This window comes from Phaenicophaeus curvirostris, chromosome 1 (genome assembly GCF_032191515.1).
Source record: "Phaenicophaeus curvirostris isolate KB17595 chromosome 1, BPBGC_Pcur_1.0, whole genome shotgun sequence".
NCBI lineage: Eukaryota > Metazoa > Chordata > Aves > Cuculiformes > Cuculidae > Phaenicophaeus > Phaenicophaeus curvirostris.
Window position 1 is genome coordinate 14,863,315 of NC_091392.1, and position 18,757 is coordinate 14,882,071.

General features: G+C 43.9%; 1 protein-coding gene across 1 annotated transcript in view; it reads left to right on the forward strand.

Annotated features, from left to right (window-relative positions):
• Positions 1-11,682: 11,682 nt before the first annotated feature.
• PRKAR2B (protein kinase cAMP-dependent type II regulatory subunit beta) overlaps positions 11,683-18,757 on the forward strand; it is a 91,779-nt gene continuing 84,704 nt past the window's right edge. The window contains exon 1 of the mRNA XM_069883539.1: positions 11,683-12,024. Coding sequence (XP_069739640.1) covers positions 11,715-12,024 — 310 coding nt within the window. The 5' untranslated portion in view covers positions 11,683-11,714. The remainder of the gene's footprint in view (positions 12,025-18,757) is intronic.

An 18,757-nucleotide genomic window follows, 5' to 3' on the forward strand; every position in this document is an offset into this window, starting at 1 on the left:
GCTTGCAAAATGTAGCCGTAATCAAAGCCTGTGAATGCAAATCGGTTTTACTACAATACAGTCAATCCTGGGTGCACACTGCCCTCCATCATTTAGGAGTGTTGTGCCATTTCCATGGCAGAAAGGAACGTGCCCTGCTCTGCACCAAAGCTTCCCCTTGCAAGGGAAGGAGCACCTGCAGAGGCAGAAGCCTGTGATGATGCACTTCCCTCGCTGGTTGGCTTTCACTGAGAGCATCTCCACTGCCCAAAGTTCACTGCTTTTACTTTGACAATCAAACACTGAAAACCTCAGTTCCTAAGAAACCCAAATTTACTTGGAATTCAGGCACATTGGAGCCCAGGACATGATTAGTTGCAGTTCTCCAGGATGGCCCCTGCCAGGATATAATGCCTTTTATTCCCAGGAGAGAGAGTACATTGCTGTCTGCCTACCCTGGTCTGCCCTCCCCCCTCATTCCTTTTCTCCTCTCTTGCCATCCAGCTGGGACAGCGTTGAGCAGGGAACAGTGCTGCCCACACCAGATACGTAACAACACGCAGGTAGAGGAAAGGTCTGCAAGGAGTCGGCCCTTCCTCCTGGTCTGTTATGACCTTCTCTCTGCCTCTGTGTTGAAAGGGAAAGAAAGAGGGGCAAGAAATAGTGGAAACTCACAGAGACCTGTCTCACTTCTGGGAGCACATACCAGTTTTGCAGATGTGCCTGATCTGGTGTTTCCCAAGACAGGCGAGGAGAACAGTGCCCACATGATTCTCTTTCATTCCAGCTGCAGTCACGGCTGGGCTTCTCCATGTCTCTTAATCAATGCTAAATTGATTCCATGGGGAGGGCTGAAAACTAGGTTAGCGCTTTCTGGATTAAGGAAAAGATCTTAGCCTGGTGAGTATCACATTGGAAGCCGGCCAAGGCAGCAATGTGGCACTGATCACACACTGAGAATCTCTCGGTGCTCTCCATAACCATTATCCTGTTCTATAATAAGGACAAGACCAGTTGGACTTTGCTGCTGGCTCCCACAGGACAATCTGGCTGCCTAATGTTAGTAAAACAGGATATCCACTGCCTGCATCTTCCTCTTCCATTCCCGTTCAGGGAATCTGTGAAGCATCCATATTGCAGTTTTTCCAGCCAGGCATTGACATTTTTGAGAAGGGTAAAAAAACTGAGGACCTAGTTTGAAGCTGTTCCTGCCAAGGCTATAGTTGCCCAAAGGGAATATTCTGACTGAAAGATCCCCATGCTTCTGTACCTGCATTCCTGCTACAATCTTTCTTCATCACCTTCAGAAAAAGAACATCAAAACAAGCATCTAATTATTGCAGGCCATTAGAGACAGGGAGACGCTCCATGGGTGATCCTTACCCTTCAAAGTGACTGTTCTGTGGCTCTTTCACTCCCCTTTCTTTCTTACAGAAGAGGCAGCTAGACTATGTTTTAAAGTCTCTGCAAGTGTTTCCACCCCAGTGGTCTGTCCTAGGACCCTTTAGAGATGAGCTACCAGGAGTGACTTGGATCTTTCAAACACGTGAACTATGATATGGGGGTATGATTTTGAGAAGCATGCAGGCCCATAGGGACTTCGGAAGCTTTGTTGTCTGCCCGGACCCATTCGAGCTCTGAGGTGCCAGGAAGCCTTAGCTTACTCATGGAGAATCTTCTTGACTTCCCAAATCTCGGTAGTCCATATGCCTTGCCAGCTGCTACAGAACCCAGCTGCTTCTGGTCTAAGTCCCTATGGGACAAGGAAGCTGTGCCATCGTCTAGCTGGCAGAAGGATGATGGAGAAATCCACAGGGCAAGGGGAATAAGCTGGCCCCGGGTATTTGCTAGATGTGTTATGAGGGGAAGGATATAATATTCAGATAGGTTAAAGATCCAGGAACAAGCTCACATTTGAGCTACCAGGTATAAACTAAGGCAGGCAGAAGAAGTAGGAAGGTCTAATGACCTAAATATACGGCCTCAAGATCACATTTCTTCCTTTCCCTACTTGTTTGAAGGCTTTGCTGGATAATGCTATGAGATAAGATTAGGGCATTTATGCAGGATACCACGGTGCAGGTTCTGTGGTTCACAAACTTCACATGAGTTGGAGTTAGGACAAGTATTAAAATGTCTTTTACATAGCATGCTCTAAGGAAGTTTGGGAGAGGTCTTCTCCAGTGGTGCCCCATTTATATGCAGCCTGGACACGTTTAGGGCACTTCGTAAAGGACTGTGCTGGGCCTGCAACTGTGTGTCCAAACACAAGAGACTTTGACTAGGCTGTGAAGTAATGATATAAAAGGATGATTTTATATAGATGCAAGGACATTGTCAGATCGATTTTAACAAGCACATAAACCCTTAAGGTTTAAGACAAAAAATCCACTACATGAAAATGATCTTAGGGCAGCAGACTATGCTGACATGAAAAATAGAATGCAAATTTGAGTAGATATGTTGACTAAGGACCATGCTGTTATTTAGGTAAGCTGTCCTTCTGGGGCAGGTTCCACAGCCAAATCACAGAATCGTTCAGGTTGGAAAAGAACTTTAAGATCATCAAGTCCAACCATAAGCCTAACACTGCCAAGTCCAACACTAAACTATGTCCCTAAGCACCACAATCTTCACATCTTTTAAATACCTCCAGGGATGTGATTCAACTGCTTCCCTGGGCAGCCTGTTTGAATGATTCACAACCCTTTCTGTGAAGAAATTTTCCCTAATATCCAATCTAAACCTCCTCTGACACAACTTGAGGCCATTTCCTCTTGTCTAATTGCTTTTAATTTTGGATAAGAGACCAACACCCACCTCGCTACAACGTCCTTTCAAGTAGTCATAGAGAGCAATAAGGTCTCGCCTTCACCTCCTCTTCTCCAGATGAAATCTTCTGTCTCGTATAACAGATGTGTTATCAGCTTGAACCTCTCCATAGCTCCTTATGCAACTGTTACACTGCAAATCACTCGGAAGCTCCATGTGCTCTGGCTGGCCCCAGCTCATGGATGGTTCCTATGGATCAATCTGCCACAATTCTGGGCAGCCTCCAAATTGCCCTGCAATGTCAGCCCAGAGAGAGGGATTTCAGCAAAATATCATCATCTCCCCGACAACCACTGTACTCTGTTACACTCAGCAGAATCTGAACAAAGCAAAGATTCTGCCTGGTTGGCTCCAGATGCAGCTACGTGCACGCAGACTTTAGGTGGAGTGAGCGTGAATAACGGCAGACCCTGACTGTTACCACCAGTTTGGGAGACTTTCACTAACTTATGTGGCTGCCCTTTCAGCTTCACATACGTAACCATTGTCCTTGGCAAATGGGTCCAGTATGAGCAAGGATTACTTATGCGATAAACCGTGAAAAAGTGCTGTTGCAAAAGTACTTGCGTCTGAAAAAAAGCACACTTGGAAATAAATAGGGGGCATTGGGAAATCACATTCTGGCAACTGCACAAAAGTGTGTGCATTTCCCATAGAATTGAATAAAAATAAATTTTGATGAAAACAACGATACAAAAACCCATGGGAATGCATGTCTGGCACTGTTTATATTCCACTCCTGTGGCTAAAGTTGGTATATTGAAAGGGTGGTGCAATTATTAATTTTACTTTAAAAATGTAAACATTTCTGTTTCTTATAAAAGTACAAAAAATAATCACATAGTTTCTCTCCTGATCCATAAGTCTACATTATACAGCCAGTCCTGACTCACTGCAAGTCAACTAAGTTATGATACTTACATTTCATTCGCAGAGTGATTAATACTACAAGGTCTTTAGGTTCTGCCAAAATAGAAAGAGTAATGTCATATACAGACACACATGTCTGTATGTGCATTTATTTATACATGTGCATGCATATACTTATATGAGAGAGAGATAGAAAGACAGTCTTTCTGTTCCAGAATCTGTAAAGGTCATTACATTTAGATTATTTTTTAATCAAATGCACATTTACAAGTTCATATAAACAAACCCTCCTGAGACAAACTGTAGACTTGGCATTCACAGCTCTGAAGCCTCCACATTTGTCCTTTAAGGTCTGCTGGTTTGAATTAAGGTTCTCCTTTCAAACATAGCTCTTCCAGCTGCAGGCACACGTCTTCCCTCACAGACAAGGCAATACCCAAATCCCTCTTTTCTGATGCCTTTAACACATAAAAATGTCTGTCACACAGCTCAGCATACCTACCTCCCCAACCCAAGCTGTGTGTAGGTGTGCAGGGACATCCAAACTGAGAAAGAAACACATCCTTCGTTAGTGTCAGAATGGTGGTTTTACTCACTAATGCTATTCTCAGTTTTCATCAGGATGAAAGTCTACAGGAACATTACCACTGCATTAAGGTTCAAACCCAGGAAAATATTTCAGCTGGTGTTTTTGTGTCCTCTTTAACCAACACTTATGTAGATGCTTTAATCCTCCTGACAAGAATAAATATTAATTTCTTCAAGAAAATAATAAGTAACAATTACATCTATCAGAGGAAATACAAACAAACAAACAAACAAACAAACAAATCCATGTCAAAACCCAGCCCAAACCAAAAACCCAACAGTTAATGGCCAGTCAAAATTTGCCTTTTCCCTCAGAGAAGAAATCACTTAGACCCACAGACTCCACAGCTCTTAAGCCCTCCTTTTGGAGGGACTAGCTCCCAAGAAACATAAGATAATTCTCATAATAGATTTGTTTGGAGGAACATTGGCAGTTAACGAGCAATGCAAGGCATAGAACTGTAGGTTTGTTCTCCATCCAACACAATTTCTACTCCTTTGCTCCCTGTTTTTGCCACACAGCAGATGGTCTGAAGATTTCAGATAAGGACTAGTGAAAGGAGAAAAAGGTTTGCAGAGAGAAAGTTCATTTTTCAAAAATCATCAGATTCCCCAGCTCCCTCACAAAAAATGAAAAGCAAAATTACCCATTCACTGAGGCTTTTTGTATTTAAATAATACCCAAACATCCACCGTGGTGACTGTAGGTTTTTAAAAGTATATTTGTACTATGATTTTCTCACTATTACTTCGTATTTCATAAGACCTAAGAACTACTGTATCTTTCGACATATTAGTGTCTTCCTCTAGAGAAATGAAAGAGTTTGACTTTCCAAGTGAAGATGTTGAGTCATTTCCAATAAGCAAGACCAATACTATCCTTTGTCTTAAAAGGGCTAGAAGGAACCACTAGATGATCTAGACTGATACCCTTCATCACTTAGATCATTCACTATAAGCCTCTTCTACTGAGCATAATAACAAGTGCTTAGATAAAGGCTGTGGACTCTCCCAGTCTTTTCGCCTCAAGGCATTTTCCTCAGCTTATGAATAATTCCCGTGTCTCTTTTCTGCACATCTCCTATCTTTCCATATTCTTTTGAACATACAAACACCATAACTGCAGGCCATTCATTTTTACGGGTCTCAAGAGTACTTCACAAAAGGAAGATCCTCCATTCCTATTTTCAGTCTCTCTCTTGAAACAACCAAGAATCTCATTAGCCCCTTTCTCTACAGAATTACACCAGGAATTCAAGTTGGTCTGTTTTCTCCATTTTATTCCCTAAAACCTTCTAGAAATACCGCTTTCCAAGATAAAGTCCTGCCACTCCACAGAAACACCTTGCACTGTCTCTTCTGAAGTCAAAAACTTAATATGTAGAGGTATAAAGAAAGATTTTATTTAAATGCACAAGTTACCCAGACCACTCCACGCTTTCCTGAGCTCACAGATATCACCATTCTGACTGGGTTTTGTGTCATCTGGAAATTATATCAGCAACATTTATGTTTGCTCCCAAGTGACTGCAGAAGGTGTTGAATAGAAGCAGCCTACTGTCAATTCCTGGGGAACTTCTCCATCTGATGATGATTTTCTGTTGTCAACTGCTTGGAAAGATGTATCTGTTAGCCATTTAACAGGTTGTGTTGACAGTGTACAATGCCATTTTTATAAACAGAGTAAGACACCGTATGAAACAGGATCCTCAAAACAGCCGGTCTACAGCATCTACACTGTCATTTTATCCTATTACTTTTTACAATGAGAAGATTTACTTTTAATGGCAAATTCAGCACTGACTATATTGACTTGAAAAATTCTAACCTAATTATTCTCAAATTATAGGTGATTGTGAGTGCCCAAATTGAAGCACATAGAGAGGATTGATTTTCTAAGAGAGAGTATTTTCTGATCAAGGACCACAAACAATAGATTTCAATGAAAATCAACTGCTGTTCATTCACTGAATAATAATAGTTGTATGCAGAGTTTGCAATAAGTCATGAAGTTCATGCTTCCTGGAAAGACCAGTTTTGGGTTAAGAAGGGACTTGAGGTTAGATGATGTGATATTCCGCCATTCTTCTGACCGCATTACCTCAGTAGATAAGGTCATTTGAAGACTTGCTTTCATGACCTATGTAAGCCAACCTAAACTTGAATTGCTGATAAAAGGATAGTTTGATACTACTCCTGGGTGTGACTTCTGCTCTCTTCTGTCAGTATGATGATTCATCTCACCGCAATCAGGCATTTAATTTGACTGACTGCACAGCCCCACAAGGGCTAATAAGATGATACAAGGGAGATGAAAGAAAGAAACATTTGTTCGGGTGTTAGCAGGGAACCGTTGTGGTGGTAGGAAACTCCTCAAATCTTGTATCAGGTTGAAATGGTTGCGAATTGCTACTGAAAATGGCAGGAGCTATTTCATTTATGATGCTTCACTCTGCTGTTTCCAGAGGTGGATTCCTTCCATTTCAAGTTTTGAACTTAGTGTTTCTGCTTGCTCAGGGAAAATCTTCATTGGCATAAATATGAATTATACTTCAGTATGTATATAGCCACTTGGATCTTGCCATTGTAGATTACATTAGGCTGGGGAAGAGTTAAGCATTTTGAATCCACATAATAATAAGCACAGGCAGAACAAAGGGTATGAGGTGGAGAACAGGAGACTCAAGTAAAGGAAGAGTTATGAGGAATGTGTTCAAATTTCATCCATGAATTACAGGCACTAGCTTATTATATTGTTAATAGAACTGAATATTTTTCTGATAAATAGATTCGGGTAATGGATTTGTTAAAATCATAATAGTAACATAGCATTCTAATGAGAAGAACAGAAATGCAGGGAACTATGGATGTGCACAGCCACAAGTTTTGTTATTACTGAAAAGCTATGGCTGAATGATTACCATTAAAAACTGTTAGTAAGAAAATTCTGTGAGCAAGGTTTGCCCAGTAAACCAGCATGAGCCGAGGAAAAAAAATAGTCATTATATGTAACATTTTAAGGTATTATGGAATATCATAAATTGGCACATGATTATTCCTACAAACTGTGGCTGTTCAAAACTTACAAACCAGCTATTGCTTGATCAAGAGCCAGCAAGGAAAAATGTTGCCATACAGCTAAAAAGATTTGGAAGTAAATGTAAAACATGAAGGGATTTGCAGGTTACTTGTCAGCAGCAGCTTTTAATCATGCAAAATGTGTCTGCATTTAAAATTTCAAAAGCCAGGACAAAGATCTAAGGTAAATCAAACCAAAAACCTTTAAAACACAGGAAATACGGAGAGTAACATCTTCCACATCCAAACGTCAGCCTTTTCCTACTACACTCTAACAGGGCCAGGTTTTGCCCTGTGTTTTCTCCAGCACGATACAAACACTCTTTCCATTGAGAGCCAGCACTAGGAGTTGCTAGTTTGCCAATTTAGGACAGAGACTACTACAGATGAAGAAATTGGGGTCTCTTCTATCTGGGCTAGCTGTACAGCTGGGCTAAGCAGATAATAATAGTGGTCCCTCCTGCCTCCAAGAAAGTAGCTAAGAGGTGGTTTTTAAAGCCTGTACTTCACTACTGGGCTTGCTAAAGTTACTTTCCATTTGAGAGAAGAGGATTTACCCAGGATTTTTATACCTGCAACATTCAAGCACATGCTTCCACCCGCTCTGTATGGCATGTACTGCATTGCAGAGCTCAGCCCTGGTTAATCAGAACATGGTTGTCTGAGAGAATGCCTTTGAAAGGACAGGAGAAGGATGTTCCTATCAGGCCAAAGTTGAAAGCTGGCAGAAAAAAAAAGGTTTGTAGTTTGCTGTTGGATGGACTTCTTTAGCTCAAGTTTAGTAAATCTACTAAATTTGCATTTGCGCTGGTAAAGACCAGGCTTGAAAGTCTCTAGTGCCTTCCTTCTGCAGTCTGTTTGTTGTCCTCTACACAATCAGAAAAGATCTTGTGTTCTGATCTCTGACAGAAGCAGTCCAGCCACTGTCTGCCGTATGCTGTCTGGAATTGTTGCATGGGAGAGACAGTGCCTCCTATTTCTCAGCTGCTAGCTGTACTCTCCCAGTTTTTCACAGCCTTGAACCAGGTGGAAAGACAGATCGACATGCAGAGCTGGTGAGCAGTGTGTTACGAAGAGTGCCTTTTTTGGCTGGGAGGAAAGGAGACAGCATAAGTCATTACATTGTTTTCTTGGTAATTGTGAGGGGAATTTTCTGCCCAATCCCTTTTCAGTACAGAAGGATTTCTGAAGGTTTTATATTCTCTTTCATTTCAAGATGATGTTCACAGCTCAACTAGAATGACACACAAAAATTAGTAGTAACTAATAAAACTCATCAGAGAAGCGTGAACAAATACTCTCACTACCTAACCATACGTTCTGCCAGACATAACACACTTTGGGACTGCTGTCCTCCTTATGATGATTCAAAAGCAATTCAAATGCCAATGTGAGCTCCTTGGAACAGAAAGTATCTAAAGAAGCCATATGACAACAACTAGAACTACAAAGTTCACTGCCATCCTTTGAGATACAGCAAAACTCAAGACAAGACTCACTAGACACAAATGTTTTAGGCAGTTTTGAAAATTTAAAAAAAGAATAATTCTTTAGAATGCCACCAGTTAGGAGTCTCTTATTCAAATTATCCAAATTTTGCATACAAACATTAAGGACTGGCTCTTGAGAAAGTCCTCAGAGAAGCAGTTTCCCTTTACATCTGGGAAGATGGGAGGCTCTGGCAAGATAAATAAGTCCTTGATTAGATGGCAAAAGACATTCTGCTGCTGGTAAATTCCTAGGATAACGGAGTGTCTTGTCTGGCTAAGAGAAAATCCTTTTAGTCCTGGAAGACTTTGTTAAATGGAATAGTGCACACCCACAGGACCCCTAGTACCTGGAAACACCAATTGCCAGCACTTCCCTTCCTGGAGGTTTCCTCAGAGCTTAGGTATCTCTAAACCTGGACACAAACCAGATCAGCCCTCTCTGTGGTAGGAGAGGGCTTTTAAGCTCCAAAACTTGTAAGTGAGCCAGTCTGGCATTTCTAGCTAAATTACCCTTCAGACTGACCAAGGTACATACCTGGGAGCGATGACAGATGTCAGCTCTCCTGTTGCACTTGATTCTTGGCCAGTGTAATGTATGTGGTGACTTGCTGCCCGCAGCAGTGCTCTGTAAGGGCAGCTGTGGTCAGGGCATGGCCACACTGGGGCATGGCATGAAGTGTGCGTGTGCTGGCCAGGCTGTTGTCCCACGCCCAGGACACTGCAGCCTTAGAGCCTGCTGGTGGAGCACCCTTCTGCAGACCAGAGAGTACTCGTGGTCTGCCCCCGGAGGACTCAGCTTGACCTTGAAGGCATTTCTCAGGCTGGACAACGCTAAACATCAGTAAATTTCATTTCAAATAAGTACATCATAATGGCTAGCTACAGGCTTTTTCTGCAGAGAGAAATAAAGTCACAAGATGCTGCCCAAGGGTATTTCACAACTCCATCAGCAGAGGTGTCTCTTGCCTGCTGCAGGGTAGCACTCATGCATGCTTGGATCACTCACTTGACTAATTTGCCTGGTCTATAACACTTAAAAGATCCAGCTTGTTAACCAAGCTCCATCGTGTACAGATATGCATATTGCTCCGTGCATCCACAGAGTGCATTGTGTTCCACTTGGAAGCTAATTCAATTAAAAGCAGTTTTGAGATCCAGATCTGTCTGAAAAGTGTCACAGGGATCACTGTATTTCATTATAACACTACTTTTTGAAGACAGGTCTTTCAACATCTTGCTAACACAAACCCAAATTTTGACTGCTTCTCTCACCCTAAGCACTTTTGGGGTTTATCTCAAGGCAATTACAGTACTCCTGAATGCTTAGTGAAATGAAACAGCCAAGTTGTCCCAACCTTGGACTTCTTAGCAGCTAATTTGCTTGGTGCATAAAAATAAGACTCAAACAGATATTTCTGGAACCCCAAAAGGCTGGCCAAATGTTCAGAGGTGATGATAAATCAGGGGTGATGCAGTGTTCACGCATAGCAAGGAACTCACTTCCCAGAAGCGTTTGGCAAAGCCATATTAAAAACACAGCACCCGTAATTGCTACTTACTTAAAACATTTCAGCTTCCTGGTGATGACAAGCAGCACCTACTTACACTGTGCTAAGTAGTCTCTACAGCACGACTGGGAAGAGTGTCTGTGCTGAGCGTTGACAACCGGCAATGCTTAATTTGGACATATTTTCTCTTTTTTTAACAATTGTTTCTTTTGCTGGTTAAATTTTTCCTGGACCTTGGACAACCAGCTGACACACAGGGTGCATTTTCTAGCATCCCCCTCATCCTAAATAATATAGATTAACATAAACAGATGGTGTATCTATGTGTATGAATGATGTGGGGAGTATCTGTGAGGTGACACGCGGCTGTGAAAACACACAGGAGCAATTAGCTATGAAACACTACATTCACTGTGGCCCTTTGCTCACTGGGAATCCCAGCTCAGATGCTGGACCCACCACAAGGGAAAAGCATCCAGAACCTTCGGACACTGGACCCACCACAAAGGAAAGGCACTCACAGGCTCGGGATGCAGGGAGCCAAGGGGAAAGGCACCCAGAGCCTTGGGATGCCGGGAGACAAGGGAAAGGCACCCAGAGCCTTGGGATGTGGGGAGTCAGGGGAAAGACACCCAGAGCACCGGCATGTGGGGAGCCAAGGGAAAGGCACCCAGAGCCTTGGGATCTGTGGAGCCAAGGGAAAGGCACCCAGAGCCTTGGGATGCGGGGAAGCAAGGGAAAGGCACTCGGAGCGTTGAGATGCGGGGAGACAAGGGAAAGGCAACCAGAGCCCCGGGATGTGGGGAGCCAAGGGAAAGGCACCCAGAGTCCCGGGATGCGGGGAGACAAGGGAAAGGCACCCGGAGCGTTGGGATGCTGGGTGCCAAGGGAAAGGCACCCAGAGCCCCGGGATGCGGGGGGACAAGGGAAAGGCACCCAGAGTCCCGGGATGCCGGGAGCCAGGGGAAGGCACCCAGAGCCCCGGGATGCGGGGAGCCAGGGGAAGGCACCCAGAGCCCTGAGAAGACACCGGGGCGGCCGGGGCAAGGCCGTCCCCGCCGCTGGGCCCTGGCGGAGCCGCCTCCCCGCGGCGGGGGGGGGGGGGGGGCGGCCGCGGGCCGCGCTCCCCGGCGGGCGGTTGCCATGGTTTCGCGGGTCACGTGCGCGCGGAGCCCGCGGCGGGGGGCGGGGCGGCGGCAGTCGCGGAGCGGCCGGCGCTGCCGAGCGCGGGGCGAAGCGGAGCCAGCGCTGCCCCCGCCGCGCAGCCCCGGGGCCGTCCGAGCGCCGCGTCCACCCCCCGCCCCGCTTCCTCCTCTCCCTGCTCCCCCCCACTTCCCCGCCGGGCTGCGCCCCCCCGGCCGGCCCCGGCATGAGCATCTCCATCCCGGCGGGGCTGACGGAGCTGCTGCAGGGCTTCACGGTGGAGGTGCTGCGGAGCCAGCCCGCCGACCTGCTGGAGTTCGCCCTCCAGTACTTCGGGCGCCTCAAGGAGGAGGCGGCGGCGGCCGAGAAGGAGGCGAGCGGCGGGCGCAGGGCGGGCTCCGGCCATGGCAGGGGCGGCCAGCAGCCCCGCCGAGCCGCCCACGGCGTCAACTTCGCCGAGGAGCCCATGCAGACCGACTCGGAGAGCGGCGAAGACGAGCAGCAGCAGCAGCGGCCGCAGCAGCAGCAGTTCCCGGGTAAGGGGGGTGGGAGCTGGGGCGGCTGCCGGGGCACGGCCGAGCCTCGTGCGGGGATAGGGGGATGCGGGGATAGGGGGATGCGGGGATAAGGGGATAGGGGAATGCGGGGATAACGGGATGCGGGGATAACGGGATGCGGGGATAACGGGATAACGGGATGCGGGGATAACGGGATGCGGGGATAACGGGATGCGGGGATAGGGGGATACGGGGTTGTAAGGATGCGGGAATGAGGAGATGCGGGGAGCTTCAGCGACCGCGGTGCCGGCGGGCAGGGGCAGCTCCCCTGCCTCTTTGCGAGAGGGTCCCGGTCCCCACTGCAAACTTTCACCTCCCGGGCGTCTTGCCCCGGATGGGCGATGCGGGATGCCGGTCGGTGCGGGATGCCGGTCGGTGCGGGATGCCGGTCGGTGCGGGATGCCGGGCGATGCGGGATGCCGGGCGATGCGGGATGCCGTGCCAGGCGATGGGGGATGCCAGTCGGTGCGGGATGTGGTACCAGACTATGTGGGATGCCAGGCGATGCGGGATGCTGGTCGGTGCAGGATGCCAGGCGATGCGGGATGCTGGTCGGTGCAGGATGCCAGGTGATGCGGGATGTGCCGCTGGGCTCCGCGGCTGCTCTCCCGCTGCATGCGGGCCCATGATATTCCTGACAGAAAAATCCGTTTTCCGTTTTAGAGGAGCACGAGAGAGCACATCCACATTCTGCAGTTAGTACGCCTGCCCTAGAAAGCACCTCTCAGGGACACGATACTGTATTTACGTGCTGGCTAAGTGTTTTGTATAGATGGACTTACGTGTGTTTCAAAAGTAGAGCACTATTTCAAACATAATTTCTTATTGAAAGCCAGGGTGAAATTTTCCACCCTGTAGCAGAGCCTATGGAGCACACGTAGCTGCTAGGACAGCAGAAAACGTGTGTGGTATCTTTGCGTTTTGAGGGTAACACCTATCTGCACACAGCTAATGGTACTTTATCTTTGTGTTGCTGGCAGGCTTTATTTAGAGATGGTGTCAATCCATCAGCTGCTCTGATTTATGGGGCGAGCAGTAGATGTCTCTGAAGGGTGTGTAGCGCTTGTCTTTGTGTCGTGAGCAGGCGAACTGAAGGGCCAGTCAGGACGGTCAGATGCCGAGAGGTCAGTCAATAAGGTTAGCTGGAGAAGCGGAAAGGTCCAAGCATCTTAATTGTTAGCTTATTTTTTTGAGAACAGCTTGAAATTGAAGTATATCTCATCAGGTCATTGAAGCATTCATCCCTCTGGGTCATGCTGGAGGTAGATTTGCTTAGCAGAGTACAGAAGCCAGCTGTTTGCTGGAGGAATATTAGTGCATTTTTTAAAATAGTGTCCTTATGTGTGTTTTATCAGGAAAAAGTGTAGATGGTAAGAACCGGGTAAGTTTTCTAAATGCTTTATGTTACGTTGTGAGGAAGCTGCCATTCTTTTCATCTGTTCTTTGCAGCTATACCACGTGTATTTAATGAGAATTTGAATCTGTCAATCAGGTTCTGCGGATTTATGTGGTAATTTTCAGCTGTAACACTGATTATGTGAGATTAGTAAAGATCTGGAAATTTGCTGTCTTTGAAAACTGAAATGGTGATAATGTGGAAGGCCAAATTGCTGTCTCAATTCAGTAACACTAGATGTGGGTTTCAAACGTGAATTATTATAACACTGAACAGACTCAATGTTGAATGGAGAACTGAAGTGTATGGAGGGATGTGTGGAAATGTAGCTTGATTTATTAGCATGTATGTGTTACATATGTAAAACTTTGCAGGATGTTTTAAGAAGCTTTCTAAGCTTTTCTGATGAATACCTGTAATCAAGATTCTCTTGATACTCTCTGTTGTGATTGTGAAGAAGGAGGGCCACTATTGTCAATATTCTCATTAAGGGGCATATTGGAGTGACTTAGTTTAACTAATAGATTTGCGCGTATGACAAAAAACATTTAAAATGTCACATTTCCAAGCCTAATGTATTTTGGAAGTTTATTTCTATTATGGGTTGTAATTTCTGTCAGTGGGAATAATTAAAGGTAACAAAAAAGTGAAATATTTGTGAAACCATGTGGAAGGAGAATAATAAATAAGTTATAGTAAATCATTACTAATGGTGAGTTTGGGTATGTCTGTGTTGTGCAGGAGTGTGTTTTCGAAATTCTTATTTTACATCATTCCTGAATATTTATTCTTTTAAGGTAGCATAACAGTGCATCCACTCAGCCTTTTGTTAATAAGGGGGGTGGGGTGGTGGATAAAGGCTTGTATTTGAATAATTGTTTGATGGGTTTAAATTCCAATTTAAAAGCACATTTCTTTTGTGCTTTTGCTTTCTATTCCTGTAACAATACTTGAACTTCAGTTGGGGAGAACTTTTTTCCTTTTTGTTGTTTTTTTTTTTCTTTTGCCTTTCTGAATAGCCAAGCTACTTCTGTATAGTCACTGTGTCCATACTGCTTTCATGCAGGAGAGGAAGACAAATTGGAAAAGTTTGTAAGCAAATTTAAAATAAAAATCTCTGGGAAGGAGCTTAGACCTGGTGGTGGTATCTTTTCTTTGTTAAAGCAGTGCACTTGAAGCATCAAGATGACAGTATTCCCCAATTAATTTAAACAGGATGTTGTTGAGACCTCCTTGTAAATGCTATTGTATACAACCTTTCCACCCCACCCTCCTCCACCCCCTCCTACATGTTTCTAAATACCTCCAAGCACTGCAGCTGAACTCTCAGTGTTAGTTTTGTCCTTGAAATTCATTTTGGAAGGTACATCATGATTATCCTGTTTCAGAAATGATGAGCTGAGGCATAAGCTGTGTTTAAAAGAAAAAAAATAAAAAAAAATCCCTATATTCAGGATTAAGAGTCCTGTGTGAACCATGAATTAAACTCCATTCATGTCCTCTGCCGTGTCCATAATGTAGTTGCAGAAACCAAATATAAGTGAGAGCATTTACCTTTTCTGGAGAGAGAACTTTGTCGTATTAGCGTCATAGTTCTGACTTGGCACCTGGAGTTAAGGTGACCTCTGAAAGGACATTCTTTAGGTTCAGAGTATTTAGGTTATCACCTTCTGAACACACTGCTTAATCTGGGAATGATTTTTGAGTCTTCTAGCCGTGTGAGGTTTTTTATATATTAAGCTATCCTACACGTGTTAATTTGTGATCACAACTAATTCCTGCTAATACTAATTACTGAATTGAAAAGGGGATATACATTAGGAGGAAATTCTAGACATGGGCAGGAAGTTCTTCACAATGAGGGTGGTGAGGCACTGGCACAGGCTGTCCAGGGAAGCTGTGGCTGCCCCATCCCTGGACATGTTCAGGGCCAGGTTGGATGGAGCCTTGGGCAGCCTGGGCTGGTGGGAGTTGTCTCTGCCCAAGGCAGGGGGGGTGGAACTGGGTGATCTTTAAGGTCCCTTCCAACCCAAACCGTTCTATGATTCTATAAAAATGAGCCCCTTTTCGGCAAATTCTGCTCTAATTTTTTAAGGTTTTAAGTGCATATTAAAATGAATTGTACAGTGCAAAATTTGAAATGCTCATTAAGTTATTTGCCCGTTTACAAATGACTGTACTTTTCTCTTAATGCTACCACTTACACGTTGATGTGCATCTTATTTTGATGGGTAATAACCCAGATCATTTGTAACAGCTGTTTTTAAATATTTGCCATAGCTAAAAATTCATATTTCATCTACTATGAGATAACATTGCTGTTCTTCAATCTTAAAAACTGCAGCGCTGTATGTACTGTTTGGTGTCATGTAGCCTCTGTTTACTTTGGTTTTCTTCTGTTTTACTTTGCTTTGTTTTGATGTTTTTTTCTCAGATAGTGATGTATTTTAAAAGGAAAGTACTACAGCTGTCCCTCTCCTCCCCCGTGTGTTTCTGTTGGTGTATTGGTTGCTTTGAGTTTCTTCCTTGGAAACTTGAGCTAGAAAATGCAAGGACATATCTCAGCTTTACCCACTGACTACGCTCAAATAATGAGATCACTGCTTAGGTAAAACATGTATTCTAGTTTACAAGGTCAATGTTAAACACATCTTTACGTTAGTTCTTTCCTTCAATCGGAATTGTTTTCCATGCATAATGTTCATACAGATTTTGAAATAATAGGTAATCTGTAGAAACAAGAGCATCAGAGAAAACTTTGCACACAACCACGTGCATGCCAGCTTTGTGACGGTAAATGGCACTTCATCACTCTCTTAACCTTACTTATGGTTTTCTTCCTGAAATTAAAAACCAGAAAGCACTGAACAGTTTATAACCTTCCTGCAGGGCTCTGATTCAATGATAACGGGTAGATTAGAACGGTGGAAGGGGTCAGTAAAAGCAAAAGGCAATGTAAAACTCTGTGCCAGAGGAGGTTTAGATTGGACATAAGAAAAAATTCCTTTACCAGAAGAGTGGTGAAGCATTGGAACAGGCTGCCCAGGAAAGCGGTGGAGTCACCTTTTCTGGAGGTGAAGAAGTGTGTAAGACGTGGCACTTCGGGACATGGTGTAGCGGGCACAGTGGTGTTGGGCTGGCAGTTGGACTAGATGATCTTTGAGGTCTTTTCCAACCTTAATGATTCTATGTGTAGGTTGCAATAGGATACCATTAAGTCAGGGACCATACAGAAAAATGTATGAATTTCTTAAAAACGTGTATATTCAGATTGAAATCTGGTTTATGGTGGGTGGTGACTGAAAGCATTACCACTTCATACATGCATAGCCAACTTTAGGAATGACGTTCTAGTAATTTCTACAGTCACTTATCTGAAATATAAAAAGAAAGGAAGCGTGCTTTGTGTGATTATAAGGACAAGCGTAATCAGACCCAGGCTGGTCAGCAGCCTTACTGTGGATGCAGTTTAGAAAAGAGAAGTTTTCAGTTACAGGTGAGTCCCTTGAGATCGTGCGAGTACGGCATTTTTGGTGCACGCCTTGGCAAGGCTGCAGGCTGTATCTCCTTGTACTTTTCTGTCCGCTCCTTGCTGTGGTTCAGAGCATGGTGTTTGCAAGAGACCAGTCAGGATGGATATTTGGGAAGAAGACGGCTTCTGGGAGGGAAAAGAATTTTAGCCGTGTGGGTGTTTGCCTTGCTGGCTCAGTGGGCCTTAGTGGTCAGGGGTTGGCCACTGGCCACAGTAATCTTGTTGCATACTCAGTCACAAAACCCCAAAAAATTCAGCCTTTGCTGTAGATCTTCAGAATAACAGAGCTTTTGGAAATAATGGTTCCTGGTGTTTTTGGCAGGAGCAAATGAAAATATTTTCTTTCTACTGACATTTATTTTAGAAAGCAAACCTGAGCAAGTTGGCATCTTAGTCTTTTTGTTCGTTCTTCTTTTAATCCCTTAATCTGGCCTAGGTGTTTTATTCCGGTTGGGAGACTTGCAGTTCAAAAATTTAGTTTGACAAAATTATAAGCAACTAGAAGGGTGAACTTGTAACAGGTAGCACCTAATAATCTTTGTAGTAAAGAATATGGTGCCTTCTCAGACGTGCATGTATTTGTGATTGTAGATGAAACACATACTTTTGCTGTAACCGCATTCTTTAAAAAAAGAATGTTTGTGTTAAGAATTTAGTTGAAATGATAGCAGACTCCACTCAAGAGTGTACATATATCCCCACTCAAAACAAAAGTGTGCATGAGCAAAAGAGTCTCTGCTGGCTATTATTTTGTTAAAGTCTGTGTTTGTGCATTTAAGAGAAGATGGAGAAGATTACAGACTTGAGGACAAAAAATTAATAGAACTATACCAAAACCATTTGAATTTATCCCCAGCTTCATTTTCTCTAAAGAAATGACTTGTAACTGATTTTGGCTGTCTGCTCAACTCAGAAAAAGAGAACAGCATTAATTCAGTAAGTATAGGAAGACAAAAAAATTTGTTGGCCTGAGTTTGTAATGATTGCATTATGAATGGTAAAGCATAAACAGTGTCAGTGCTAACATTTGCACGCCACCCCTGTGTTCCTTGGACGAATCACTCCTGTTTTAAAGGAAAAGTGGCTTCCTCAAGAATGCTCTGGAGTTTTGTGTCACTTGCTGACTTTGGTTCCATTTCCCAAAGAAACCTTAATTTTTTTTTGTTCCCAATATTTATGCTTATTCACACATTTACAATTTACTTGAATGGAAAACCAATATTTTCATTTGTTTGTTTTAAGAGAACACAATAAAGATGTATCTGTGGACAGTACAAAAGTGCCTGGTTTTAGAATGTGCTCCTATTGAAGTTATAAAAAAACAGCATAATGGCCTAGCATTTGTAACCTGCACAGAGATGCTTCATGCATCTGTCTGGCTTAGTTTAATACATGTATATCTCAGGGTTTATCCCCAATCTGTTACGCAAAAGTATTGCATTCTCTCTTCTCTTCTCTTCTCTTCTCTTCTCTTCTCTTCTCTTCTCTTCTCTTCTCTTCTCTTCTCTTCTCTTCTCTTCTCTTCTCTTCTCTTCTCTTCTCTGAGCCCTCCATCTGAGAGAAATCTACCTTAAATAGTCAAATCTCTGCAGACTTATTGGCCTTATCTGCTCCTGTAAATCTGGAACATATGGTTTGGAAATTGCATATTTAGGTCACAAGGTACAGATTAATCAAGGTACGGGCTGCCCTGCTTCTGCTCTTCCAGTATCAAAGAAGACCTCTGGACTGGGAAAGATCATTTGTTGGGACAGTGATGAAAGAAACAGAAAGGCAAGGTGGAA